Genomic DNA, 27,510 nt, shown 5'->3' with positions numbered 1-27,510 from the left:
CGAGTTTGGTTTAGTTTGCGCGTGAGAGTAATCAGCAACGAAGCGCGTTTGTTTAAATTAAATAATTTAATTTAATTATTTATTGGTTTATTTATTTAATTTATTTTATTTATTTATTTAAATTATTTTATTTAATTTTTCCCTTTTACTTTGTAGGTGGAGGTTTTAATTTTAACTTTGTAGGTTTTAACTTTGTTTTTTTAAACTTTGTAGGTGGAGGTACGGAGACAGAATGTTTTTAACTTTGTAGGTGGAGGTACGGAGACAGAATGAATTCTGTTCCGCATCCACAAATTTATTTTGCCTTTGATTACAATTTATGCAATATGTAGGTACAATTATTTGAATTTAGAGTTTAACATTGCATGGGGTGAGTTTGGGGCTTGGACATAGATTAGTATTTAATGTTAAGTTAGTATTTTTTATGAAGGCTTTAGATTATAGACAGAGACATGGACTGGTAACATTATCGTCTTGCATGTTTTGTTTACATTAATAAATTGTAGCGATTTTACAGAAAACATAGAAATTTAGGACTAACATTGTGTAATTTATTTCTTTTCAGGTACCCCCGCCAGAAGGACGGAAGCATAGAGTCGCTGAGGAGCCTAAATAGCCATTACAGGTGAGTTTTTGTTGTGTGTTGGCTGTGGACTGTTGTGGCCGCAGGGAGTGGGCCACTTGCAACAAGTATGTCCGGCTGGAGTTGCAGGTGAGTTATTCTTGGTGGCAGCATCCAGCGCCGCCGTCATTTGGTGAAGATCCGTTATGTCGTCAGTGGCAGATTTATGCAATTGTTTAATGAGATTGTTTGTGTTGCAGATGCAAGTTGCCGATCGTCAAGAAGAGGAGTTGCGCAGACAAATCCCACGCAGCTGTCGTTGCATTTTTATTGAGCTGCTGGCGTTATGGTGGTGGAGTGCTCTCTAGTGAGAAGTCGTCAGTGCGGATTGAAGCTCGATCTATCACCGAGGAGAGCCAGGTGCGCCGCGTCTTGTGGCCGTAGCATCAGGATTGGCAGCTAGTGGCCGCCGGTTCGAGATTTGTTGCAGAGGGCGGCCGCAACAAGAATGGCATGGAAATGGATGTAAAAATAGAATTTGGTAAGTATAATATTTGTTATTTGTTATTTGATGATTGCATTAATTTTTGTTGTTTCAGGTACATTGAGTGGAATTTAATTTAAGGTGAGTATTATCTTTGTGTATATTTGTTTATATAGTAGCGTTTGTTATTGTTTTTCAGGTACTTAAGGAGGAAGCTAGTCTGGGGTGAGTATTGTATTTGCTTTTATAATTGCGTTGATTTTAATTTTATTTTTTGCTTTTCAGGTACATTTTGTAAGAGCTAGTTTGGAGGACCTTTGTTATTGTGCTATTGCAGCTGGAATGCCGCGGTTTTGGAGTCATCAAGTTGCAATTAGATAAGTATTATATTTTAAATATATATTTCCCAGTAATAGCTTGTGTTCCCTTGTTTCAATAGTTAGAGTCTTTGAAGCTGGAGCTGCGTGCTTGACGTCAGCAGGATGGAGCCGTCCACTAGCATCTGCTACTTTGTCTGTCCGGTTTGTTATTATTTATGTGTTCTTGAGTAATCTTTGTATCGCATTCTTATTTATTTTCCTTTCATTACAGGTTAGGAGAGAATTCGTCGAAGATACAGAACTGAGGAGAAATATGCAATTTGAGGACAAGTTTTGCACCATATTGATGTGGCATCTGCGCCACGCAAATTATCCTTATTTATGCGTTGGCGTCAGGAGATGGAGACGGCATCATAAAATTGTCAACTTTTTGTATTTAAAATCGCGAAAGTTGGCGATTTTGTTTTGCTTTTGCGGTGCCTGTCTCTTATTGTCGGTTGCGTTGAAGGATTTACGTGCGTGGCGTCAGGAGTATGGAATCGCATATCTGTATCTGCTTGTTTGCCTGGCAAGTATTACGTTTTTCTGTGTGTCCTTTATTAATTTTGTATCATATTCTTATTGGTTTTTTTTCTTTCTTTACAGGTTTTCGGAAAATAATTGGACGTACGATACTGCGGAAAATTATGCATTTTGGGGACGGATTTTGTGGCTTATAAGTGTGGTGTCAGCTCCGCGCTAGTGATCCTTGATGATGCAGTGGCATCAAGAGGTGGAGACGGCGTCGTAAAAATGTAAATTTTTTGTGTTTATAATCGCGATAGCTGCCGATTTTGTTTTTCTTTTGCGGAGACCGCCTCTTCTTGTTTGTTGCATTGGATTACCAGTTGGCTGTAGTCAAGGAGGTAAGAGCAATATTTGATTGTTTTGTTTAATTGTTTATTGGTTAATTGTTTTGCTTTTAGGTTTTAGCGTCAACTAATGTAGGCGCTCGTCGTTCTGGATCAGCCCGTCTATTGCAGCGCAGCATGCATGTAGATTGCATCGGTGATAAGGGATACTAATCAGGACCGTGTGGCAAGATAGTTCAGGTAAGTGACGTTGTGCATTTTTTTTTTTTAACTTTGTAGGTGGAGGTACGGAGACAGAATGAATTCTGTTCCGCATCCACAACTTTATTTTGCCTTTGATTACAATAAATGCAATATGTAGGTACAATAATTTGAATTTTTGAGTTTAACATAGCATGGGGTGAGTTTGGGGCTTGGACATATTTTGTTAGTATTAAATTTAAGTTAGTATTTTATATGCATGGATTTCAGACATTGACATGATTGGTAACATTATCAGCTTGCATGTTTTGTTTACATTTATAAAATGAAATTATTTTGCAAAAAACATTAAAATTTTAGACTAACATTGTTTTATTTATTTCTTTTCAGGTACCCCCATCAGAAGGACAGGAGCACCGCGTCGCAGAGAGCCTCAGGAGTCATCACAGGTAAGTTTTGTTGCATTATGGCAGTGGTCTGTTGCGGCCGCTGGAAGTGGGCCACTTGCAACAATTTTGTCCGGCCGGCGATTGCAGGTTAGTTGTTCTTGGTATCGGCATCCATCGCTGCCGTCATTTGGTGAGTATAAGTTGTATCGTCAGTGGCAGTTTTATGCAATTGTTTGAATATATTGCAGATAAAATTGCCGTTCGTCAGGAAGAGGAGTTGCAATGAGTTGCCCCACGCAGCTGTCATTGCATTTTTTGAGAGCTGCTGTCTATATGGTGGTGGAGTCGTCTCGTGGCGAAGAAGTCGTCAGAGAGGATTGTGGCTCGGTCTGTCACCGAAGGAAGCCAGGTGCGCCGCGTCTTGTGGCCATAGCGTCAGGATTGGCAGCTTGGGGCCGCCGTTTTAAGATTTGTAGCAGAGAGCCGCCGCAACGGAATAGTCATGGAAATGGATGCAAAAATAGTATTTGGTGAGTATTATATATGCTATTTGTTAATTATGATTGCATTAATTTTTGTTGTTTCAGGTACATTGAGTGGAATTAATTTAAGGTAAGTATTATATTGGTGTATATTTGTTTATATTGTTGCGTTTATTATTGTTTTTCAGGTACTTAAAGAGGAAGCTAGTCTGGGGTGAGTATTTTATTGCTTTTTTAATTGCGTTGATTGATTTGCTTTTCAGGTACGTTTTGTATGGGCTAAATTGGAGGCCCTTGTCGTTGTGTTATTGCAGCTAGAATGCCACGATTTTGGAGTCATCAAGTTTGCAATTAGATAAGTATTATATTATTAATATATATTTCCCAGTAATAGCTTGTGTTCCCTTGTTTCAATAGTTGAAGTCTTGGAAGCTGGAGCTGCGTGCTTGACGTCAGCAGGATGGAGCCGACTGTTATCGTCTGCTACTTTGTCTGTCCGGTTTGTTGTTATTTATGTGTCCTTGGGTAGTTTTTGTATCGCATTCTTATTTATTTTCCTTTCATTGCAGGTTAGGAGAGAATTCGTCGATGATGCAGAACAGGGGAGAAATATACAATTTGAGGACAAGTTTTGCAGCATAAAGGTGTGGCATCTGCGCCACGCAGATGGTCTTTATTTATGCATTGGCGTCAGGAGGTGGAGTTTTTAACTTTGTAGGTGGAGGTACGGAGACAGAATGAATTCTGTTCCGCATCCACAACTTTATTTTGCCTTTGATTACAATAATGCAATATGTAGGTACAATAATTTGAATTTTTGAGTTTAACATAGCATGGGGTGAGTTTGGGGCTTGGACATAGTTTGTTAGTATTAATTTTAAGTTAGTATTTTATATGCATGGATTTCAGACATTGACATGATTGGTAACATTATCAGCTTGCATGTTTTGTTTACATTTATAAAATGAAATTATTTTGCAAAAAACATTAAAATTTTAGACTAACATTGTTTTATTTATTTCTTTTCAGGTACCCCCATCAGAAGGACAGGAGCACCGCGTCGCAGAGAGCCTCAGGAGTCATCACAGGTAAGTTTTGTTGCATTATGGCAGTGGTCTGTTGCGGCCGCTGGAAGTGGGCCACTTGCAACAATTTTGTCCGGCCGGCGATTGCAGGTTAGTTGTTCTTGGTATCGGCATCCATCGCTGCCGTCATTTGGTGAGTATCAGTTGTATCGTCAGTGGCAGTTTTATGCAATTGTTTGAATATATTGCAGATGAAATTGCCGTTCGTCAGGAAGAGGAGTTGCAATGAGTTGCCCCACGCAGCTGTCATTGCATTTTTTGAGAGCTGCTGTCTATATGGTGGTGGAGTCGTCTCGTGGCGAAGAAGTCGTCAGAGAGGATTGTGGCTCGGTCTGTCACCGAAGGAAGCCAGGTGCGCCGCGTCTTGTGGCCATAGCGTCAGGATTGGCAGCTTGGGGCCGCCGTTTTAAGATTTGTAGCAGAGAGCCGCCGCAACGGAATAGTCATGGAAATGGATGCAAAAATAGTATTTGGTGAGTATTATATATGCTATTTGTTAATTATGATTGCATTAATTTTTGTTGTTTCAGGTACATTGAGTGGAATTAATTTAAGGTAAGTATTATATTGGTGTATATTTGTTTATATTGTTGCGTTTATTATTGTTTTTCAGGTACTTAAAGAGGAAGCTAGTCTGGGGTGAGTATTTTATTGCTTTTTTAATTGCGTTGATTTATTTGCTTTTCAGGTACGTTTTGTATGGGCTAAATTGGAGGCCCTTGTCGTTGTGTTATTGCAGCTAGAATGCCACGATTTTGGAGTCATCAAGTTTGCAATTAGATAAGTATTATATTATTAATATATATTTCCCAGTAATAGCTTGTGTTCCCTTGTTTCAATAGTTGAAGTCTTGGAAGCTGGAGCTGCGTGCTTGACGTCAGCAGGATGGAGCCGACTGTTATCGTCTGCTACTTTGTCTGTCCGGTTTGTTATTATTTATGTGTCCTTGGGTAGTTTTTGTATCGCATTCTTATTTATTTTCCTTTCATTGCAGGTTAGGAGAGAATTCGTCGATGATGCAGAACAGGGGAGAAATATACAATTTGAGGACAAGTTTTGCAGCATAAAGGTGTGGCATCTGCGCCACGCAGATGGTCTTTATTTATGCATTGGCGTCAGGAGGTGGAGACGGCATTATAAAATTGTCAGATATTTGTATCTATAATCGCAAAAGTTGGCGATTTTGTTTTGCTTTAACGGGGCCCGTCTCCTGGTTTACGTGTGCGTCATCGGCAGGATGAGGCCGGATTTTTGTATTTGCTGGTTTGCCTGTCCGGTTTGTATCTTTCTGTGTGTCCTTGATTAATTTTGTATTCTGTTATTATTAATTTTCCTTTCCACACAGATTATCAGGAAATCATTGAAGAAACGGTACTGAGGAAATTTATACAATTTGGAGACGGATTTTAATTCTTTTTAATATGATGTCAGCTCCGGGATTGTGATCCTTTTTAGTGCAGTGGCACCAGGAAGTGGAGACGGCGTTGTAAGATTGTCAATTATTTGTGTTTATAATCACGAAAGATGGCGATTTTGTTTTTCTTTGCAGGGCTCGTCTTCTCTTGTTGGTTGCGTTGGATCGCTAGTTGGCTGTGTTTATTGAGGTAAGTGCTTTATTTAATTGTCTTTGTTTATTTTCTTATTGGGTTATTGTTTTGTTTTCAGGTTTTAGCGTCTCTTATGTAGGCGCTCGTCGATCTGAGAGAATTTAAGAGTAGTGGAAAGGATAGATTCTGCAGCTCCGCGTTAAGTGCCCTGAACTAAGCGTAGGCAGCTTATATGGCCCGTCTATTGCAGCGCAGCACTGCAAGTAGATTGCATCGGTGATAAGGGATACTAATCGGGACCGTGTGGCAAGAATGTTCAGGTAAGTTAACTTTGTAGGTGGAGGTACGGAGACAGAATGAATTCTGTTCCGCATCCACAATTTTATTTTGCCTTTGATTACAATAAATGCAATATGTAGGTACAATAATTTGAATTTTTGAGTTTAACATAGCTTGGGGTGAGTTTGGGGCTTGGACATAGTTTGTTAGTATTAATTTTTTAAGTTAGTATTTTTTAGGCATGGATTTCAGACATTGACATGATTGGTAACATTATCAGCTTGCATGTTTTGTTTACATTTATAAAATGAAATTATTTTGCAAAAAACATTAAAATTTTAGACTAACATTGTTTTATTTATTTCTTTTCAGGTACCCCCATCAGAAGGACAGGAGCACCGCGTCGCAGAGAGCCTCAGGAGTCATCACAGGTAAGTTTTGTTGCATTTTGGCAGTGGTCTGTTGCGGCCGCTGGAAGTGGGCCACTTGCAACAATTTTGTCCGGCCGGCGATTGCAGGTTAGTTGTTCTTGGTATCGGCATCCATCGCTGCCGTCATTTGGTGAGTATCAGTTGTATCGTCGGTGGCAGTTTTATGCAATTGTTTGAATATATTGCAGATAAAATTGCCGTTCGTCAGGAAGAGGAGTTGCAATGAGTTGCCCCACGCAGCCGTCATTGCATTTCTTGAGAGCCGCTGTCTATATGGTGGTGGAGTCGTCTCGTGGCGAAGAAGTCATCAGAGAGGATTGTGGCTCGGTCTGTCACCGAAGGAAGCCAGGTGCGCCGCGTCTTGTGGCCATAGCGTCAGGATTGGCAGCTTGGGGCCGCCGTTTTAAGATTTGTAGCAGAGAGCCGCCGCAACGGAATAGCCATGGAAATGGATGCAAAAATAGTATTTGGTGAGTATTATATATGCTATTTGTTAATTATGATTGCATTAATTTGTATTGTTTCAGGTACATTGAGTGGAATTAATTTAAGGTAAGTATTATATTGGTGTATATTTGTTTATATTGTTGCGTTTATTATTGTTTTTCAGGTACTTAAAAAGGAAGCTAGTCTGGGGTGAGTATTTTATTGCTTTTTTAATTGCGTTGATTTATTTGCTTTTCAGGTACGTTTTGTGAGGGCTAAATTGGAGGCCCTTGTTATTGTGTTGTTGCAGCTGGAATGCCACGATTTTGGAGTCATCAAGTTGTCAATTAGATAAGTATTATATTATAATTATATTTTTCCCAGTAATAGCTTGTGTTCCCTTGTTTCAATAGTTGTGGTCTTGGAAGCTGGAGCTGCGTGCTTGTCGTCAGCAGGATGAGGCCGTCCACTAGCATCTGCTACTTTGTCTGTCCGGTTTGTTATTATTTATGTGTCCTTGATAATTTTTGTATCGCATTCTTATTTAATTTCCTTTCATTACAGGTTAGCGGAAAATTCGTCGAAGATACAGAACTGAGGAGAAATATACAATTTAAGGACAGGATTTGCAGCATTTTGATGTGGCATCTGCGCCATGCAAATTATCCTTATTTATGCTTTGGCGTCAGGAGATGGAGACGGCATCCTAAAATTGTCAATTTTTTGTGTTTAAAATCGCGAAAGTTGGCGATTTAGTTTTGCTTTTGCGCTGCCTGTCTCCTGATTTACGTGCGCTTCATCGGCAGGATGAGCTCGTCAGGTTTGCATTTTTCTGTGTGTCCTTGATTAGTTTTGTATTATATTCTTATTAATTTTCCTTTCCTTTCAGGTTATCAGGAAATCATTGAAAAAACGGTGCTGGGGAAATTTATACAATTTGGAGACGGATTTTAATTATTTTTAATATGATGTCAGCTCCGGGATAGTAATCCTTGTTAGTGCAGTGGCATCAGGAGGAGGAGACGGCGTTGTAAGATTGTCAATTTATTGTGTTTATAATCACGAAGGATGGCGATTTTGTTTTTTCTTTGCAGGGCTCGTCTTCTCTTTTTGGTTGCGTTGGATCACCAGTTGGCTGTGTTTGTTGAGGTAAGTGCTTTATTTGTTTGGCTTTGTTTATTTTCTTATTGGGTTATTGTTTTGTTTTCAGGTTTTGGCGTCTCTAGTGTAGGCGCTCGTCGATCTGAGGGAATTTAAGAGTAGCGGATGGATAGATTCTGCAGCTCCGCGCTAAGTGCCCTGAGCGAAGCGTAGGCAGCTTATATGGCCCGTCTATTGCAGTGCAGCACTGCAAGTAGATTGCATCGGTGATAAGAGATACTAATCGGGAAACGTGTGGCAAGAAAGTTCAGGTAAGTGACGTTGTGCATAAATTGCTGCAGCGAGTCGCCTTTTATTCATCATGTTTCTGCCACATTAATCCTTTTCATTTCGATCTACCGATTCATCTTTTATGTCCTGGTTGATTTTCTCCGCCTCGTTTCGTCAGGATCAGCTGGAATGCGTTGTCTTGGGCTTGTTTATCCAGGCGCGTTGAGGTGAGAGTATTGTTTATTATTTTTGTGCATCCACTAATTGAATTATTATTCCAGATAAATTAGGCTGCGTCGAGGAAGGTGATGACAGTGGAAGAATTTGTAAGCAGACAGACGTGCGCTTTTCCATCGGATAGATATATTATTTAAATAGAAATAAGTAGATGTAGATTTAATTGGATGTGTCCATGTCCAGCTTATTGTTTATTCCTTGAGTGATTAAGGCCATTAAAATGTCAATTTTCTTTTCTAAGTTGTCGACTCTGTTTGCTAAGATAGTTGTGGGACCGTCCAAGAAGTCTTTTTGCGAGTTAGGATTGGAATTTCTTGGCGATTGCATGGCTTCATCAATAAATCTTGGTTTGAAGCTAGCTCTGGCAGCTCTGCTGGTGGTGGGAGGGCTGTCGTTGTTAACTTGCATGGGATTTGAAGTACCTTTTTCAGGTTCCTGGTAATTTTCTTCACTCCTTTGCTTTCGGAGCATGTCCTGGTAATTTTCCAGATGTCTTTGCGCTGGGTTGCTTGTCTTGGATACCAGTCTTGGCTTTGCGTTGTTTTTTGAAGTTGTCCTACCCTTTTTGGGTATCTTGTTTGTGTTTCGGCGCCATTTATTCAGCCGCATCTGAATGGCAGAGTCATGGGAGGAGAAACGTGGCCTTTTGTCGTTCATATTTTGTCGGAAAGGATTTAACATCGACTTTCTGGCTGCTTCCTTTTGCAACTTTGTAGGTGGAGGTACGGAGACAGAATGAATTCTGTTCCGCATCCACAATTTTATTTTGCCTTTGATTACATTTTGTGCAATATTTAGGTACAATTATTTGAATTTAGAATTTAACATTGCATGAGGCGAGTTGGGGATTTGGACATAGTTAGTATTTAATAATTAGTTAGTATTTTTGTTTAAGGCTTAGATTATAGACAGAGACATGGACTGGTAACATTATTATCTTGCATGTTTTGTTTACATTAATAAATTGTAATGATTTTACAAAAAACATTGAAATTTAGTACTAACATTGTAAAATTTATTTCTTTTCAGGTACCCCCGCCAGAAGGACGGAAGCACCGAGTCGCTGGGAAGTCTCAAGAGTCATCACAGGTAAGTTTTGTTGTAAGTTGGCTGTGGTCAGCTGCGGCCGCTGGAAGCGAGTCACTTGCAACAAGTTGCAGGTGATTTGTTCTCATCTGCGGCATCCCACGCAGCCGTCGTTTGGTGAAGATCCGTTATATCGTCAATGGCAGTTTTATGTAATTGTTTAATGAGTTCGTTTGTATTGCAGATGCATATTGCCGGTCGTCAGGAAGAGGAGTTGCGAAGAGTTGTCCAACGCAGCCGTCAATGCGTTTTAATTGAGCTGCTGGCATTATGGTCGTGGAGTTCGTCTCGTGGCAGAGAAGTCGTCTGTGGGGATTGTAGTTCGGACAATCACCGAAGGAAGCCAGGTGCGTCGCGTCTTGTGGCCATAGCTTCAGGATTGGTTGCTTGGGGCCGCCGGTTCGAGATTTGTTGCAGAGAGCCGCCGCAACGAGATTGCCATGGAAATGGATGTAAAAATAGAATTTGGTAAGTATAATATTTGTTATTTGTTATTTGATGATTGCATTAATTTTTGTTGTTTCAGGTACATTGAGTGGAATTTAATTTAAGGTAAGTATTATATTTATGTATATTTGTTTATATAGTAGCGTTTGTTATTGTTTTTCAGGTACTTAAGGAGGAAGCTAGTCTGGGGTGAGTATTGTATTTGCTTTTATAATTGCGTTGATTTTAATTTTATTTTTTGCTTTTCAGGTACATTTTGTAAGAGCTAGTTTGGAGGACCTTTGTTATTGTGCTATTGCAGCTGGAATGCCGCGGTTTTGGAGTCATCAAGTTGCAATTAGATAAGTATTATATTTTAAATATATATTTCCCAGTAATAGCTTGTGTTCCCTTGTTTCAATAGTTGGAGTTTTTGAAGCTGGAGCTGCGTGCTTGTGGTCAGCAGGATGGAGCCGTCTATTAGCACCTGCTACTTGTCTGGCCGGTTTGTTATTATTTATGTGTCCTTGAGTAATTTTTGTATCGCATTCTCATTTATTTTCCTTTCATTACAGGTCAGCGGAGAAATCGTTGGAGATACAAAACTGAGGAAAAATATACAATTTAAGGACAAGTTTAGCAGTGAATTGGTGTGGCATCAGCGCCACGCACATGATCCTTATTTGTTCTATGGCATCAGGAGGTAGAGACGGCATCGTAGTGTTGTCAATTTTTTTGTGTTAAGAGGCAAAAAGTTGGCTTTTTTGTTTTACGTTTGGTGGAGCCGTCTCCTCTTGTCTAATGCATAGGATGTGGGTAAGCTATGTCTGCCGTGGGTGAGGTATTTGCTTTATTTGATTTTATTTTGTTTATTTAATTTGTTGTTGATTGTTTGCTTTTAGGTTTTAGCGTCAACTCGCTGTTGGCGCTCTTCAAGCTGGAAATTTATGGGAGCAGCAGAGTGTCCTGATCGACGAGGTGGAAGCGTTGTTGGCCCGTCTTTTGCAGAGCATCAATTTGAGTAGATTTCATTTTTTCTTTGTAGGTGGAGGTACGGAGACAGAATGAATTCTGTTCCGCATCCACAATTTTATTTTGCCTTTGATTACAATAAATGCAATATGTAGGTACAATAATTTGAATTTTTGAGTTTAACATAGCTTGGGGTGAGTTTGGGGCTTGGACATAGTTTGTTAGTATTAATTTTTTAAGTTAGTATTTTTTAGGCATGGATTTCAGACATTGACATGATTGGTAACATTATCAGCTTGCATGTTTTGTTTACATTTATAAAATGAAATTATTTTGCAAAAAACATTAAAATTTTAGACTAACATTGTTTTATTTATTTCTTTTCAGGTACCCCCATCAGAAGGACAGGAGCACCGCGTCGCAGAGAGCCTCAGGAGTCATCACAGGTAAGTTTTGTTGCATTTTGGCAGTGGTCTGTTGCGGCCGCTGGAAGTGGGCCACTTGCAACAATTTTGTCCGGCCGGCGATTGCAGGTTAGTTGTTCTTGGTATCGGCATCCATCGCTGCCGTCATTTGGTGAGTATCAGTTGTATCGTCGGTGGCAGTTTTATGCAATTGTTTGAATATATTGCAGATAAAATTGCCGTTCGTCAGGAAGAGGAGTTGCAATGAGTTGCCCCACGCAGCCGTCATTGCATTTCTTGAGAGCCGCTGTCTATATGGTGGTGGAGTCGTCTCGTGGCGAAGAAGTCATCAGAGAGGATTGTGGCTCGGTCTGTCACCGAAGGAAGCCAGGTGCGCCGCGTCTTGTGGCCATAGCGTCAGGATTGGCAGCTTGGGGCCGCCGTTTTAAGATTTGTAGCAGAGAGCCGCCGCAACGGAATAGCCATGGAAATGGATGCAAAAATAGTATTTGGTGAGTATTATATATGCTATTTGTTAATTATGATTGCATTAATTTGTATTATTTCAGGTACATTGAGTGGAATTAATTTAAGGTAAGTATTATATTGGTGTATATTTGTTTATATTGTTGCGTTTATTATTGTTTTTCAGGTACTTAAAAAGGAAGCTAGTCTGGGGTGAGTATTTTATTGCTTTTTTTAATTGCGTTGATTTATTTGCTTTTCAGGTACGTTTTGTGAGGGCTAAATTGGAGGTTTTTAACTTTGTAGGTGGAGGTACGGAGACAGAATGAATTCTGTTCCGCATCCACAACTTTATTTTGCCTTTGATTACAATAAATGCAATATGTAGGTACAATAATTTGAATTTTTGAGTTTAACATAGCATGGGGTGAGTTTGGGGCTTGGACATATTTTGTTAGTATTAAATTTAAGTTAGTATTTTATATGCATGGATTTCAGACATTGACATGATTGGTAACATTATCAGCTTGCATGTTTTGTTTACATTTATAAAATGAAATTATTTTGCAAAAAACATTAAAATTTTAGACTAACATTGTTTTATTTATTTCTTTTCAGGTACCCCCATCAGAAGGACAGGAGCACCGCGTCGCAGAGAGCCTCAGGAGTCATCACAGGTAAGTTTTGTTGCATTATGGCAGTGGTCTGTTGCGGCCGCTGGAAGTGGGCCACTTGCAACAATTTTGTCCGGCCGGCGATTGCAGGTTAGTTGTTCTTGGTATCGGCATCCATCGCTGCCGTCATTTGGTGAGTATAAGTTGTATCGTCAGTGGCAGTTTTATGCAATTGTTTGAATATATTGCAGATAAAATTGCCGTTCGTCAGGAAGAGGAGTTGCAATGAGTTGCCCCACGCAGCTGTCATTGCATTTTTTGAGAGCTGCTGTCTATATGGTGGTGGAGTCGTCTCGTGGCGAAGAAGTCGTCAGAGAGGATTGTGGCTCGGTCTGTCACCGAAGGAAGCCAGGTGCGCCGCGTCTTGTGGCCATAGCGTCAGGATTGGCAGCTTGGGGCCGCCGTTTTAAGATTTGTAGCAGAGAGCCGCCGCAACGGAATAGTCATGGAAATGGATGCAAAAATAGTATTTGGTGAGTATTATATATGCTATTTGTTAATTATGATTGCATTAATTTTTGTTGTTTCAGGTACATTGAGTGGAATTAATTTAAGGTAAGTATTATATTGGTGTATATTTGTTTATATTGTTGCGTTTATTATTGTTTTTCAGGTACTTAAAGAGGAAGCTAGTCTGGGGTGAGTATTTTATTGCTTTTTTAATTGCGTTGATTGATTTGCTTTTCAGGTACGTTTTGTATGGGCTAAATTGGAGGCCCTTGTCGTTGTGTTATTGCAGCTAGAATGCCACGATTTTGGAGTCATCAAGTTTGCAATTAGATAAGTATTATATTATTAATATATATTTCCCAGTAATAGCTTGTGTTCCCTTGTTTCAATAGTTGAAGTCTTGGAAGCTGGAGCTGCGTGCTTGACGTCAGCAGGATGGAGCCGACTGTTATCGTCTGCTACTTTGTCTGTCCGGTTTGTTGTTATTTATGTGTCCTTGGGTAGTTTTTGTATCGCATTCTTATTTATTTTCCTTTCATTGCAGGTTAGGAGAGAATTCGTCGATGATGCAGAACAGGGGAGAAATATACAATTTGAGGACAAGTTTTGCAGCATAAAGGTGTGGCATCTGCGCCACGCAGATGGTCTTTATTTATGCATTGGCGTCAGGAGGTGGAGACGGCATCATAAAATTGTCAGATATTTGTATCTATAATCGCAAAAGTTGGCGATTTTGTTTTGCTTTAACGGGGCCCGTCTCCTGGTTTACGTGTGCGTCATCGGCAGGATGAGGCCGGATTTTTGTATTTGCTGGTTTGCCTGTCCGGTTTGTATCTTTCTGTGTGTCCTTGATTAATTTTGTATTCTGTTATTATTAATTTTCCTTTCCACACAGATTATCAGGAAATCATTGAAGAAACGGTACTGAGGAAATTTATACAATTTGGAGACGGATTTTAATTCTTTTTAATATGATGTCAGCTCCGGGATTGTGATCCTTTTTAGTGCAGTGGCACCAGGAAGTGGAGACGGCGTTGTAAGATTGTCAATTATTTGTGATTATAATCACGAAAGATGGCGATTTTGTTTTTCTTTGCAGGGCTCGTCTTCTCTTGTTGGTTGCGTTGGATCGCCAGTTGGCTGTGTTTATTGAGGTAAGTGCTTTATTTAATTGTCTTTGTTTATTTTCTTATTGGGTTATTGTTTTTTTAACTTTGTAGGTGGAGGTACGGAGACAGAATGAATTCTGTTCCGCATCCACAACTTTATTTTGCCTTTGATTACAATAAATGCAATATGTAGGTACAATAATTTGAATTTTTGAGTTTAACATAGCATGGGGTGAGTTTGGGGCTTGGACATATTTTGTTAGTATTAAATTTAAGTTAGTATTTTATATGCATGGATTTCAGACATTGACATGATTGGTAACATTATCAGCTTGCATGTTTTGTTTACATTTATAAAATGAAATTATTTTGCAAAAAACATTAAAATTTTAGACTAACATTGTTTTATTTATTTCTTTTCAGGTACCCCCATCAGAAGGACAGGAGCACCGCGTCGCAGAGAGCCTCAGGAGTCATCACAGGTAAGTTTTGTTGCATTATGGCAGTGGTCTGTTGCGGCCGCTGGAAGTGGGCCACTTGCAACAATTTTGTCCGGCCGGCGATTGCAGGTTAGTTGTTCTTGGTATCGGCATCCATCGCTGCCGTCATTTGGTGAGTATAAGTTGTATCGTCAGTGGCAGTTTTATGCAATTGTTTGAATATATTGCAGATAAAATTGCCGTTCGTCAGGAAGAGGAGTTGCAATGAGTTGCCCCACGCAGCTGTCATTGCATTTTTTGAGAGCTGCTGTCTATATGGTGGTGGAGTCGTCTCGTGGCGAAGAAGTCGTCAGAGAGGATTGTGGCTCGGTCTGTCACCGAAGGAAGCCAGGTGCGCCGCGTCTTGTGGCCATAGCGTCAGGATTGGCAGCTTGGGGCCGCCGTTTTAAGATTTGTAGCAGAGAGCCGCCGCAACGGAATAGTCATGGAAATGGATGCAAAAATAGTATTTGGTGAGTATTATATATGCTATTTGTTAATTATGATTGCATTAATTTTTGTTGTTTCAGGTACATTGAGTGGAATTAATTTAAGGTAAGTATTATATTGGTGTATATTTGTTTATATTGTTGCGTTTATTATTGTTTTTCAGGTACTTAAAGAGGAAGCTAGTCTGGGGTGAGTATTTTATTGCTTTTTTAATTGCGTTGATTGATTTGCTTTTCAGGTACGTTTTGTATGGGCTAAATTGGAGGCCCTTGTCGTTGTGTTATTGCAGCTAGAATGCCACGATTTTGGAGTCATCAAGTTTGCAATTAGATAAGTATTATATTATTAATATATATTTCCCAGTAATAGCTTGTGTTCCCTTGTTTCAATAGTTGAAGTCTTGGAAGCTGGAGCTGCGTGCTTGACGTCAGCAGGATGGAGCCGACTGTTATCGTCTGCTACTTTGTCTGTCCGGTTTGTTGTTATTTATGTGTCCTTGGGTAGTTTTTGTATCGCATTCTTATTTATTTTCCTTTCATTGCAGGTTAGGAGAGAATTCGTCGATGATGCAGAACAGGGGAGAAATATACAATTTGAGGACAAGTTTTGCAGCATAAAGGTGTGGCATCTGCGCCACGCAGATGGTCTTTATTTATGCATTGGCGTCAGGAGGTGGAGACGGCATCATAAAATTGTCAGATATTTGTATCTATAATCGCAAAAGTTGGCGATTTTGTTTTGCTTTAACGGGGCCCGTCTCCTGGTTTACGTGTGCGTCATCGGCAGGATGAGGTTTTAACTTTGTAGGTGGAGGTACGGAGACAGAATGAATTCTGTTCCGCATCCACAATTTTATTTTGCCTTTGATTACATTTTGTGCAATATTTAGGTACAATTATTTGAATTTAGAATTTAACATTGCATGAGGCGAGTTGGGGATTTGGACATAGTTAGTATTTAATAATTAGTTAGTATTTTTGTTTAAGGCTTAGATTATAGACAGAGACATGGACTGGTAACATTATTATCTTGCATGTTTTGTTTACATTAATAAATTGTAATGATTTTACAAAAAACATTGAAATTTAGTACTAACATTGTAAAATTTATTTCTTTTCAGGTACCCCCGCCAGAAGGACGGAAGCACCGAGTCGCTGGGAAGTCTCAAGAGTCATCACAGGTAAGTTTTGTTGTAAGTTGGCTGTGGTCAGCTGCGGCCGCTGGAAGCGAGTCACTTGCAACAAGTTGCAGGTGATTTGTTCTCATCTGCGGCATCCCACGCAGCCGTCGTTTGGTGAAGATCCGTTATATCGTCAATGGCAGTTTTATGTAATTGTTTAATGAGTTCGTTTGTATTGCAGATGCATATTGCCGGTCGTCAGGAAGAGGAGTTGCGAAGAGTTGTCCAACGCAGCCGTCAATGCGTTTTAATTGAGCTGCTGGCATTATGGTCGTGGAGTTCGTCTCGTGGCAGAGAAGTCGTCTGTGGGGATTGTAGTTCGGACAATCACCGAAGGAAGCCAGGTGCGTCGCGTCTTGTGGCCATAGCTTCAGGATTGGTTGCTTGGGGCCGCCGGTTCGAGATTTGTTGCAGAGAGCCGCCGCAACGAGATTGCCATGGAAATGGATGTAAAAATAGAATTTGGTAAGTATAATATTTGTTATTTGTTATTTGATGATTGCATTAATTTTTGTTGTTTCAGGTACATTGAGTGGAATTTAATTTAAGGTAAGTATTATATTTATGTATATTTGTTTATATAGTAGCGTTTGTTATTGTTTTTCAGGTACTTAAGGAGGAAGCTAGTCTGGGGTGAGTATTGTATTTGCTTTTATAATTGCGTTGATTTTAATTTTATTTTTTGCTTTTCAGGTACATTTTGTAAGAGCTAGTTTGGAGGACCTTTGTTATTGTGCTATTGCAGCTGGAATGCCGCGGTTTTGGAGTCATCAAGTTGCAATTAGATAAGTATTATATTTTAAATATATATTTCCCAGTAATAGCTTGTGTTCCCTTGTTTCAATAGTTGGAGTTTTTGAAGCTGGAGCTGCGTGCTTGTGGTCAGCAGGATGGAGCCGTCTATTAGCACCTGCTACTTGTCTGGCCGGTTTGTTATTATTTATGTGTCCTTGAGTAATTTTTGTATCGCATTCTCATTTATTTTCCTTTCATTACAGGTCAGCGGAGAAATCGTTGGAGATACAAAACTGAGGAAAAATATACAATTTAAGGACAAGTTTAGCAGTGAATTGGTGTGGCATCAGCGCCACGCACATGATCCTTATTTGTTCTATGGCATCAGGAGGTAGAGACGGCATCGTAGTGTTGTCAATTTTTTTGTGTTAAGAGGCAAAAAGTTGGCTTTTTTGTTTTACGTTTGGTGGAGCCGTCTCCTCTTGTCTAATGCATAGGATGTGGGTAAGCTATGTCTGCCGTGGGTGAGGTATTTGCTTTATTTGATTTTATTTTGTTTATTTAATTTGTTGTTGATTGTTTGCTTTTAGGTTTTAGCGTCAACTCGCTGTTGGCGCTCTTCAAGCTGGAAATTTATGGGAGCAGCAGAGTGTCCTGATCGACGAGGTGGAAGCGTTGTTGGCCCGTCTTTTGCAGAGCATCAATTTGAGTAGATTTCAGCGGTGATAATAGATACTTCAAAGGACCGTGCGGCAAGAAAATTTCAGGTAAGTGACGTTGTGCATAAATTGCTGCAGCGAGTCGCCTTATATTCATCATGTTTCTGCCGAGCTAATCCTTTTCATATCGATCTTCCGATTCGTCTTTTAGGCTCTGGTTGGTTTTTTTCCGTATCGTTTCGTCAGGATCAGCTGGAGTGCGTTGTCGTAAGCTTGTTTATTCGGGTGCGTTGAGGTGAGAGTGTTGTTTATATTCTTTTGCCATTTTCTAATTGAATTAGTATTCCAGGAAAATTGGGCTGCGTCGAGGAAGTTGATGACCGTGAAGGAGTTTGGAGCAGACTGACGTGCACTTTACCGTCGGATATAGATATCGTTAGAATAGATATAAGTAAGAGTAACTTTAATTGGATGTATCCATGTCAAGATTGTTATCTGTTCCTTGAATAATTAAGGCCAATAAACTGTCAATTTTCTTTTCTAAATTGTCGACTCTATTTGCTAAGTTTCTTGTGGGGTCGTCAGAGAATCCTTTTTGTAAGTAAGGATTGGAGTTTCTTGGCGATGGCGTGGCTTCTTCAATAATTCTTGGCTTGAAACTAGCTCTGGCAGCTCTGCTGGTGGTCGGAGGGCTGTCATTGCCAAATTGCGTGGGATTTGAATTACCCTTTTCAGGTTCCTGGTCATTTTTTTCACTCCGTTGTTTTTGGAGCATGTCCTGGTAGTTTTCCAGATGTTTTTGCGCTGGGTTGCTTGTCTTCGGAACCTGTCTTGGCTTTGCATTATTTTTTGAGGTTTTCCTACCCTTTTTGGGTATATTGTTTGAGTTTCGGCGCCATTTATTCAGACGCATCTGAATGGCAGTGTCATGCGAGGAAAATCGTGGCCTTCTGTCGTTAATATTTTGTCTGAAAGGATTTGACATTGACTTTCTGGCTGCCTCCTGGCGGGCTTCAGCGATTGATCTGTTCAGGATCGCTGAGCTGTGTGGCAGCCGTGGTGTGTTATTGCGTGGAGGAGGGCCTTGACGTCTATAGAAGTTGTTGGTTGCGTCTTTAATTGTACGTATTTTATTTGTGTCAATGTTGTTTGCCGCAAGCTTTTGTTTTTCGGCCTTGTAAACGGGGCATCCTTTGTATGCACTAATATGCTCTCCAGAGCAGTTGACGCAGGTAGCAGGGGTGGTTCTTGGCTTGGTGCAGCAGGATGACAGGTGGTCGCCAGCGCATTTCATGCATCTTGGAGGCCTCATGCATGAGTTCTTGGCATGCCTGAAGCCCTGGCATCTGTAGCACTGGACCGGCTCCCGTGTCCTGTTTTTCCTTTCAATATCCACTCTTTGCCCACCGATTTGTTTGAGTGAGATAATTTTGTCATGACTGCCGTCCTTGGCCGTGACGATCTCCACTTCAAACATGCGCATGGGGCCACCTGTAGCCGGGTTCGTCATATTTCTGACGAAGCGCGCTGAGAATCCGAGCGTCAGCAACTCCTTGACAATCCACGAGCATGGAGTGGAGTGGTGGAGATGTCTGATTACTACTCGGAAGCCCCTCTCGGACTTTGGCTGGTTAGTGAATAGAGGAAAGCCGTTTGCTATAAGGACATCTTTGATTTTGTGGAAGGCGGTCATGTCCTTGGCCTGAATCCTGACTCCGTTCCCTTCAGTTGCCCTGGTAGTGTAGCTGGAGACTCCTGCTGTATAGTTTAGCTTTTCCAGGAGCGGGACAATTTCTTTGACGTCGTCAACGAGTATGGGTGGCGCTCTGCAGCTTAGTGGCACAAGTTTCCAAGGTGGCAGCTCAGCATCTGTATTTTGAGGGGGTGCCGTCGTTGCGCTGCGTGCAGGAGCATTGGTGCTGCAGGGTAACGGCTGGTGTGAGAGTCGATTCCTAGTTTTGGATTCCTCATATACAGATTTGGCTGCCTTGCTTTGGAAGACGGGTGTGGTGAGGGGTGGGAAAATGCTGGGAGACTTGAAATTGGTGGTCACGCATAAACGTTTATTTGGCGTCTTAAAACTGGAGCAGTCCAGATCGTCATTAGTCCTCTTGGCAGGGGTTTTCGTAGTTGGAGCCGGAACTGAAGGTGCCACAAAGATTGGACCTGTTCCAGCAACCACTTCCGAGAAACTCATGGGCTGCTCGTCTGGGCTCTTGGACGGAGATTTAAATAAGTCCCGCTTGGCAGCAGGCCGACTAAGGGTGCGAGCTGTTGCTAAATTCCCCACAGTGGGCATGGATCTATTGTTGGGTTTTAATTTTAATTTTAAATCGCCCTGAGCATCGGGGCGTAAAGAAGCACTCCTTTGGTGAGGGGAAATGTTTCTTTTCCCAGTATTTATAGAGAGATTGGTTGGTTTCTTGCTTAAACTAAGTTTAGAAGCAACCGGCTTGTGGTTAAAGATTGACCAGAAAGCATTGACAGTTGTACTAGGTCTTTCCTCCTGCTTGCTTTCGTTAATTTGTATAAGTGGTGGAGCAATTTCACCACTGTCAATGTCATTGGCTTTGTTGAGTTGCGTTTTTGAATTGGCAAGCGCGGGAGATTTAGAGCAGCTTTCTAAATTTGTTTCAGTGGCTTTATTTATTTGCGTGTGTGTATAAGAAGGAGGGGAAGAAGCATAAAGTCCGATTTTGGTGGATGAGCTCAGATTTTTCTCTGAGCTGTCGGTGTGTGGGAGAGAGGGGAAATTTCCCATAGCTTCACACGGTTTGGCGCCTCTTGATTCTGTGTCCGTATTAGTGGATGCGGCTGCATTAGTGCAGGTCGCTGTGGTGGGTAAAAACTCTCTTTGAGTAGCGTCGGTGTTTGTGTATGCGCCTGTATTTGTTTGAGTCATTGTGGGGAGTGAGTTTCGCTTGTGTATTTGTGAAGAGAATGGAGGAGAAGGCGATTTCCCCTTCGAGATGCTGCTTTTGGCGCCAACATTGGCTGCAGCAGTATTGGTAATCGAGAGGGGGTCTCTTTGGGCATTTTTGGCATTTATATTCTCTTTCATATTTAGAGAAAGGGAATTAAAGAAATTCATGGCTACCCAAGAAGAGTTAATTGGGCTTTTCTTTTGTTTTAAAGGCAATTTCTTCTGGTTAATATTGGTCGTTTTAACCAGGGAATTGCCAGACCCGTGAGACATAGGCGAAATATTTACATGAATAGGGGAAGATCGCTCGCTAGAGGTAATTGAAAGCACCTCGTCCTCAGAGAAAAGGTGGTCAGAGCTGGACATGTTTATTTTTTATTTTGTTAATATATATTATTTTTAATAAAAAATAAAAATATTGCGATAGTTGTGGTGGTATAAATACCCTTGATTTTTGATTTAATGTGTTCTCCGGTTTTTCGTTTCTTTGCTTTGGAATTCCTCCTTCTCTTTTAAAATTTCTCCAAGTGTAATTTCTTCCTTTCTCTCTGCTTTTCTTCTCCTGGTTTCCTTTGGTTGGGGCGGCTTCTTTTCGCGGTTTTTTTTTCGCGGTTGCACAATTACTGTTTATTTATTCGTTTTCTTTAGACCACTCAATGTTAATTGTTGTCGCGGTTTATTACTTTGCGGCCGGAAGACAATTTATAACAATTAATTTGTCTATTGACGAACGAATTTAAGTTTGCGCGTGAAAGTAATAGGCAAGCGAGGCGCGTTTGTCTTAATTAAATAAATTTAATTTAATTGTTTATTGATTTATTTATTTAATTTATTTTATTTGTTTATTTAAATTATTTTATTTAATTTTCCCCTTTAGGTTTTTTTAACTTTGTAGGTGGAGGTACGGAGTTTTTTTTTTATTTTGTTTTTTTAACTTTGTAGGTGGAGGTACGGAGACAGAATGAATTCTGTTCCGCATCCACAATTTTATTTTGCCTTTGATTACAATAAATGCAATATGTAGGTACAATAATTTGAATTTTTGAGTTTAACATAGCTTGGGGTGAGTTTGGGGCTTGGACATAGTTTGTTAGTATTAATTTTTTAAGTTAGTATTTTTTAGGCATGGATTTCAGACATTGACATGATTGGTAACATTATCAGCTTGCATGTTTTGTTTACATTTATAAAATGAAATTATTTTGCAAAAAACATTAAAATTTTAGACTAACATTGTTTTATTTATTTCTTTTCAGGTACCCCCATCAGAAGGACAGGAGCACCGCGTCGCAGAGAGCCTCAGGAGTCATCACAGGTAAGTTTTGTTGCATTTTGGCAGTGGTCTGTTGCGGCCGCTGGAAGTGGGCCACTTGCAACAATTTTGTCCGGCCGGCGATTGCAGGTTAGTTGTTCTTGGTATCGGCATCCATCGCTGCCGTCATTTGGTGAGTATCAGTTGTATCGTCGGTGGCAGTTTTATGCAATTGTTTGAATATATTGCAGATAAAATTGCCGTTCGTCAGGAAGAGGAGTTGCAATGAGTTGCCCCACGCAGCCGTCATTGCATTTCTTGAGAGCCGCTGTCTATATGGTGGTGGAGTCGTCTCGTGGCGAAGAAGTCATCAGAGAGGATTGTGGCTCGGTCTGTCACCGAAGGAAGCCAGGTGCGCCGCGTCTTGTGGCCATAGCGTCAGGATTGGCAGCTTGGGGCCGCCGTTTTAAGATTTGTAGCAGAGAGCCGCCGCAACGGAATAGCCATGGAAATGGATGCAAAAATAGTATTTGGTGAGTATTATATATGCTATTTGTTAATTATGATTGCATTAATTTGTATTATTTCAGGTACATTGAGTGGAATTAATTTAAGGTAAGTATTATATTGGTGTATATTTGTTTATATTGTTGCGTTTATTATTGTTTTTCAGGTACTTAAAAAGGAAGCTAGTCTGGGGTGAGTATTTTATTGCTTTTTTTAATTGCGTTGATTTATTTGCTTTTCAGGTACGTTTTGTGAGGGCTAAATTGGAGGCCCTTGTTATTGTGTTGTTGCAGCTGGAATGCCACGATTTTGGAGTCATCAAGTTGTCAATTAGATAAGTATTATATTGTAATTATATTTTTCCCAGTAATAGCTTGTGTTCCCTTGTTTCAATAGTTGTGGTCTTGGAAGCTGGAGCTGCGTGCTTGTCGTCAGCAGGATGAGGCCGTCCACTAGCATCTGCTACTTTGTCTGTCCGGTTTGTTATTATTTATGTGTCCTTGATAATTTTTGTATCGCATTCTTATTTAATTTCCTTTCATTACAGGTTAGCGGAAAATTCGTCGAAGATACAGAACTGAGGAGAAATATACAATTTAAGGACAGGATTTGCAGCATTTTGATGTGGCATCTGCGCCATGCAAATTATCCTTATTTATGCTTTGGCGTCAGGAGATGGAGACGGCATCCTAAAATTGTCAATTTTTTGTGTTTGAAATCGCGAAAGTTGGCGATTTAGTTTTGCTTTTGCGCTGCCTGTCTCCTGATTTACGTGCGCTTCATCGGCAGGATGAGCTCGTCAGGTTTGCATTTTTCTGTGTGTCCTTGATTAGTTTTGTATTATATTCTTATTAATTTTCCTTTCCTTTCAGGTTATCAGGAAATCATTGAAAAAACGGTGCTGGGGAAATTTATACAATTTGGAGACGGATTTTAATTATTTTTAATATGATGTCAGCTCCGGGATAGTAATCCTTGTTAGTGCAGTGGCATCAGGAGGAGGAGACGGCGTTGTAAGATTGTCAATTTATTGTGTTTATAATCACGAAGGATGGCGATTTTGTTTTTTCTTTGCAGGGCTCGTCTTCTCTTTTTGGTTGCGTTGGATCACCAGTTGGCTGTGTTTGTTGAGGTAAGTGCTTTATTTGTTTGGCTTTGTTTATTTTCTTATTGGGTTATTGTTTTGTTTTCAGGTTTTGGCGTCTCTAGTGTAGGCGCTCGTCGATCTGAGGGAATTTAAGAGTAGCGGATGGATAGATTCTGCAGCTCCGCGCTAAGTGCCCTGAGCGAAGCGTAGGCAGCTTATATGGCCCGTCTATTGCAGTGCAGCACTGCAAGTAGATTGCATCGGTGATAAGAGATACTAATCGGGAAACGTGTGGCAAGAAAGTTCAGGTAAGTGACGTTGTGCATAAATTGCTGCAGCGAGTCGCCTTTTATTCATCATGTTTCTGCCACATTAATCCTTTTCATTTCGATCTACCGATTCATCTTTTATGTCCTGGTTGATTTTCTCCGCCTCGTTTCGTCAGGATCAGCTGGAATGCGTTGTCTTGGGCTTGTTTATCCAGGCGCGTTGAGGTGAGAGTATTGTTTATTATTTTTGTGCATCCACTAATTGAATTATTATTCCAGATAAATTAGGCTGCGTCGAGGAAGGTGATGACAGTGGAAGAATTTGTAAGCAGACTGACGTGCGCTTTTCCATCGGATAGATATATTATTTAAATAGAAATAAGTAGATGTAGATTTAATTGGATGTGTCCATGTCCAGCTTATTGTTTATTCCTTGAGTGATTAAGGCCATTAAAATGTCAATTTTCTTTTCTAAGTTGTCGACTCTGTTTGCTAAGATAGTTGTGGGACCGTCCAAGAAGTCTTTTTGCGAGTTAGGATTGGAATTTCTTGGCGATTGCATGGCTTCATCAATAAATCTTGGTTTGAAGCTAGCTCTGGCAGCTCTGCTGGTGGTGGGAGGGCTGTCGTTGTTAACTTGCATGGGATTTGAAGTACCTTTTTCAGGTTCCTGGTAATTTTCTTCACTCCTTTGCTTTCGGAGCATGTCCTGGTAATTTTCCAGATGTCTTTGCGCTGGGTTGCTTGTCTTGGATACCAGTCTTGGCTTTGCGTTGTTTTTTGAAGTTGTCCTACCCTTTTTGGGTATCTTGTTTGTGTTTCGGCGCCATTTATTCAGCCGCATCTGAATGGCAGAGTCATGGGAGGAGAAACGTGGCCTTTTGTCGTTCATATTTTGTCGGAAAGGATTTAACATCGACTTTCTGGCTGCTTCCTGGCGGGCTTCAGCGATTGATCTGTTCAGGATTGCTGAGCTGTGTGGCAGCCGAGGGGTGTTATTGCGTGGAGGAGGGCCTTGACGTCTATAAAAGTTATTGGTTGCGTCTTTAATTGTACGTATTTTATTTGTGTCAATGTTGTTTGCCGCAAGCTTTTGTTTTTCGGCCTTGTAAACGGGGCATCCTTTGTATGCACTAATATGCTCTCCAGAGCAGTTGACGCAGGTAGCAGGGGTGGTTCTTGGCTTGGTGCAACAGGATGACAGGTGGTCGCCAGCGCATTTCATGCATCTTGGTGGCCTCATGCATGAGTTCTTGGCATGCCTGAAGCCCTGGCATCTGTAGCACTGGACCGGCTCCCGTGTCCTGTTTTTCCTTTCAATATCCACTCTTTGCCCACCGATTTGTTTGAGTGAGATAATTTTGTCATGACTGCCGTCCTTGGCCATGACGATCTCAACTTCAAACATGCGCATGGGCCCACCTGTAGCCGGGTTCGTCATATTTCTGACGAAGCGAGCTGTGAATCCGAGCGTCAGCAACTCCTTGACAATCCACGAGCATGGAGTGGAGTGGTGGAGATGTCTGATTACTACTCGGAAGCCCCTCTCGGACTTTGGCTGGTTGGTGAATAGGGGAAAGCCGTTTGCTATAAGGACATCTTTGATTTTGTGGTAGGCGGTCATGTCCTTGGCCTGGATCCTGACCCCGTTCCCTTCAGTTGCCCTGGTAGTGTAGCTGGATACTCCTGCTGTATAGTTTAACTTTTCCAGGAGCGGGACAATTTCTTTGACGTCGTCAACGAGTATGGGTGGCGCTCTGCAGCTTAGTGGCACCAGTTTCCAAGGTGGCAGCTCAGCATCTGTATTTTGAGGGGGTGCCGTCGTTGCACTGCGAGCAGGAGCATTGGTGCTGCAGGGTAACGGCTGGTGTGAGAGTCGATTCCTGGTTTTGGATTCCTCATATACAGATTTGGCTGCCTTACTTTGGAAAACGGGTGTGGTGAGGGGTGGAAAAATGCTGGGAGATTTGAAATTGGAGGTCACGCATAATCGTTTATTTGGCGTCCTGAAACTGGAGCAGTCCAAATCATCGTTTGTCCTCTTGGCCGGAGTTTTCGTTAGAGGAGCCGGAACTGTGGGTGCCACAAAGATTGGACCAGTTCCAGCAGCCATTTCCGAGAAACTCATGAGCTGCTCGTCTGGGCTCCTGGACGGAGATTTAAATAAGTCCCGCTTGGCAGCAGGCCGACTAAGGGTACGAGCTGTTGTTAAATTCACCACTGTGGGCATGGATCTGTTGTTGGATTTTATTTTTAAATCACCTTGAGCATCAGGGCGTAAAGAAGCACTCCTTTGATGAGGGGAAATGCTTCTTTTCCCAGTATTTACAGAGCGAATGGTGGGTTTTTTGCTTAGGCTGAGTTTAGAAGTGTCCGGTTTAGGGTTAAAAATAGACCAGAAAGCTTTGGCAGTTGTACTTGGTCTTTCCTCCTGCTTGCTTTCGTTAAATTGTATAAGTGGTGGAGCAATTTCACCACTGTCAATATCATTGGCTTTGTTGGGTTGAGTTTTTGAATTGGCAAGCGCGGGAGATTTAGAGCAGCTTTCTAAATTTGTTTCGGCGGCTTTATTTATTTGTATGTGTGTATAAGAAGGAGGGGAAGAAGCATTACGTCCAATTTTGGTGGATGAGCTGAGATTTTTCTCTGCGGTGTCGGTGTGTGGGAGAGAGGGGAAATTTCCCATAGCGTCGCTCGGTTTGGCGCCTCTTAATTCTGTGTCCGTATTAGTGGCTGCAGCTGCATTAGTGCAGGTCGCTGTGGTGGATTTGAACTCTCTTTGAGTAGCGTCGGTGTTTGTGAGTGCGGCTGTGTTTGTGTGAGTCATTGTGGGGAGTGAATTTCGCTTGTGTATTTGTGAAGAGAGTGGAGGAGAAGATGGCGATTTCCCCTTCGAGATGCTGCTTTTGGCGCCAACATTGGCTGCAGCAGTATTGGTGATCGAGAGGGGGTCTCTTTGGGCATTTTTAGCGTTTATATTCTCTTTCATATTTAGAGAAAGGGAATTAAAGAAATTAAAGGCTACCCAAGAAGAGTTAATTGGGCTTTTCTTTTGATTTGCAGGCAATTTCTTCTGGTTAATATTGACGGAATTAACCAGGGAATTGCCGGACCCGTGAGACATAGGCGAAATATTAACATGAATAGGGGAAGATCGCTCGCTAGAGGTAATTGAGAGTACCTCATCTTCCGAGAAAAGGTGGTCAGAACTGGACATTATTTTATATTTTTTATTATATTTAAAAAATTTAAAAAATTTAAACGATAAATGTGGTGGTATAAATACCCTGGATTTTTTTATTTAAATGTGTTCTCCAGTTTATCGTTGCTTTGCTTTGGAATTCCTCCTTCTCTTCTAAAATTTCTCCAGGTGTACTTTCTTCCTTTCTTCTCTTCTCCTTTCCTTTGGTTGAGGCGGCGTCTTTTCGCGGTTGCACAATTACTGTTTTATTTTTCGTTTTCTTTAGACCACTGAATGTTATTAGTTGTCGCGGTTTAATACTTTGCGGCCGGAGACAATTTATAACAAATAATTTGTCTATTGACGAACGAGTTTAGTTTAGTTTGCGCGTGAGAGTAATCGGATCGCGAAGCGCGTTTGTTTTAATTAAATATATTTAATTTAATTGTTTATTTATTAATTTATTTAATTTATTTTATTTGTTTATTTAGTTTAATTTGTTTAAACTTTGTTAACATTGCTTTTTACTTTTAACTT

The 27,510-nt window shown here is 40.8% G+C and overlaps 1 protein-coding gene and 8 long non-coding RNA genes across 35 annotated transcripts; 8 read left to right on the top strand and 1 right to left on the bottom strand.

Annotated features, from left to right (window-relative positions):
- Positions 1-340: 340 nt before the first annotated feature.
- On the top strand, positions 341-11,202 carry LOC120285765. 3 transcript variants are annotated; one of them, XR_005545035.2, is made up of 8 exons: positions 341-625; positions 823-1,103; positions 1,162-1,187; positions 9,695-9,754; positions 9,936-10,219; positions 10,278-10,303; positions 10,362-10,387; positions 10,448-11,202. It is a non-coding gene; the product is annotated as an uncharacterized LOC120285765 (long non-coding RNA). The 3 variants fall into 3 exon arrangements; XR_005545034.2 differs by having other exon boundaries at positions 343-1,103; XR_005545036.2 differs by lacking the exons at positions 341-625; positions 823-1,103; positions 1,162-1,187 and adding an exon at positions 9,395-9,631.
- On the top strand, positions 2,822-8,905 carry LOC120285761. 10 transcript variants are annotated; one of them, XR_006542161.1, is made up of 8 exons: positions 2,822-2,997; positions 3,056-3,337; positions 3,395-3,419; positions 7,242-7,267; positions 7,317-8,206; positions 8,268-8,469; positions 8,607-8,655; positions 8,710-8,905. It is a non-coding gene; the product is annotated as an uncharacterized LOC120285761 (long non-coding RNA). The 10 variants fall into 10 exon arrangements; XR_006542160.1 differs by having other exon boundaries at positions 7,242-8,206; XR_006542156.1 differs by lacking the exons at positions 2,822-2,997; positions 3,056-3,337; positions 3,395-3,419 and adding exons at positions 6,576-6,761; positions 6,820-7,101; positions 7,159-7,183 and having other exon boundaries at positions 7,242-8,206.
- On the top strand, positions 4,322-5,252 carry LOC120285774. Of its 2 annotated transcripts, XR_005545056.2 has the most exons (4): positions 4,322-4,847; positions 4,905-4,929; positions 4,988-5,013; positions 5,063-5,252. It is a non-coding gene; the product is annotated as an uncharacterized LOC120285774 (long non-coding RNA). The 2 variants fall into 2 exon arrangements; XR_006542185.1 differs by lacking the exon at positions 4,988-5,013.
- On the bottom strand, positions 8,133-27,510 carry LOC123327469. Of its 2 annotated transcripts, none has more exons than XM_044923890.1 (2): positions 24,637-27,510; positions 8,133-9,274 (listed from the first exon to the last, which is right to left on the bottom strand). In XM_044923890.1, exons 1-2 carry the CDS (start codon positions 27,007-27,009, stop codon positions 8,825-8,827), a joined length of 2,823 nt encoding a protein of 940 aa, XP_044779825.1. In that variant the 5' UTR covers positions 27,010-27,510; the 3' UTR covers positions 8,133-8,824. The 2 variants fall into 2 exon arrangements, with proteins under 2 accessions (XP_044779825.1, XP_044779824.1); XM_044923889.1 differs by having other exon boundaries at positions 8,133-9,364; positions 24,727-27,510.
- Positions 12,267-24,267, top strand: LOC120285763. Of its 9 annotated transcripts, none has more exons than XR_005545015.1 (7): positions 21,937-22,122; positions 22,181-22,462; positions 22,520-22,544; positions 22,603-23,568; positions 23,630-23,831; positions 23,969-24,017; positions 24,072-24,267. It is a non-coding gene; the product is annotated as an uncharacterized LOC120285763 (long non-coding RNA). The 9 variants fall into 9 exon arrangements; XR_005545016.1 differs by having other exon boundaries at positions 21,937-22,462; positions 22,603-22,628; positions 22,679-23,568; XR_006542162.1 differs by having other exon boundaries at positions 21,937-22,462; positions 22,603-22,914; positions 22,984-23,568.
- Positions 12,640-13,552, top strand: LOC123327472. Of its 3 annotated transcripts, XR_006542183.1 has the most exons (5): positions 12,640-12,825; positions 12,884-13,165; positions 13,223-13,247; positions 13,306-13,331; positions 13,381-13,552. It is a non-coding gene; the product is annotated as an uncharacterized LOC123327472 (long non-coding RNA). The 3 variants fall into 3 exon arrangements; XR_006542182.1 differs by having other exon boundaries at positions 13,306-13,552; XR_006542184.1 differs by lacking the exon at positions 13,306-13,331 and having other exon boundaries at positions 13,381-13,551.
- On the top strand, positions 13,577-14,341 carry LOC120285771. 2 transcript variants are annotated; one of them, XR_005545051.1, is made up of 3 exons: positions 13,577-13,616; positions 13,687-14,178; positions 14,242-14,341. It is a non-coding gene; the product is annotated as an uncharacterized LOC120285771 (long non-coding RNA). The 2 variants fall into 2 exon arrangements; XR_005545050.1 differs by lacking the exon at positions 13,577-13,616 and having other exon boundaries at positions 13,623-13,968; positions 14,038-14,178.
- Positions 14,678-15,590, top strand: LOC120285772. 3 transcript variants are annotated; one of them, XR_005545053.2, is made up of 5 exons: positions 14,678-14,863; positions 14,922-15,203; positions 15,261-15,285; positions 15,344-15,369; positions 15,419-15,589. It is a non-coding gene; the product is annotated as an uncharacterized LOC120285772 (long non-coding RNA). The 3 variants fall into 3 exon arrangements; XR_005545052.2 differs by having other exon boundaries at positions 15,344-15,590; XR_005545054.2 differs by lacking the exon at positions 15,344-15,369.
- Positions 15,993-16,866, top strand: LOC123327471. Its single transcript, XR_006542181.1, has 3 exons — positions 15,993-16,237; positions 16,301-16,360; positions 16,542-16,866. It is a non-coding gene; the product is annotated as an uncharacterized LOC123327471 (long non-coding RNA).

Source organism: Drosophila simulans, unplaced genomic scaffold (genome assembly GCF_016746395.2).
Source record: "Drosophila simulans strain w501 unplaced genomic scaffold, Prin_Dsim_3.1 Segkk97_quiver_pilon, whole genome shotgun sequence".
Taxonomy (NCBI): Eukaryota; Metazoa; Arthropoda; class Insecta; order Diptera; family Drosophilidae; genus Drosophila; species Drosophila simulans.
This window is presented reverse-complemented; position numbering and strand designations above follow the sequence as displayed.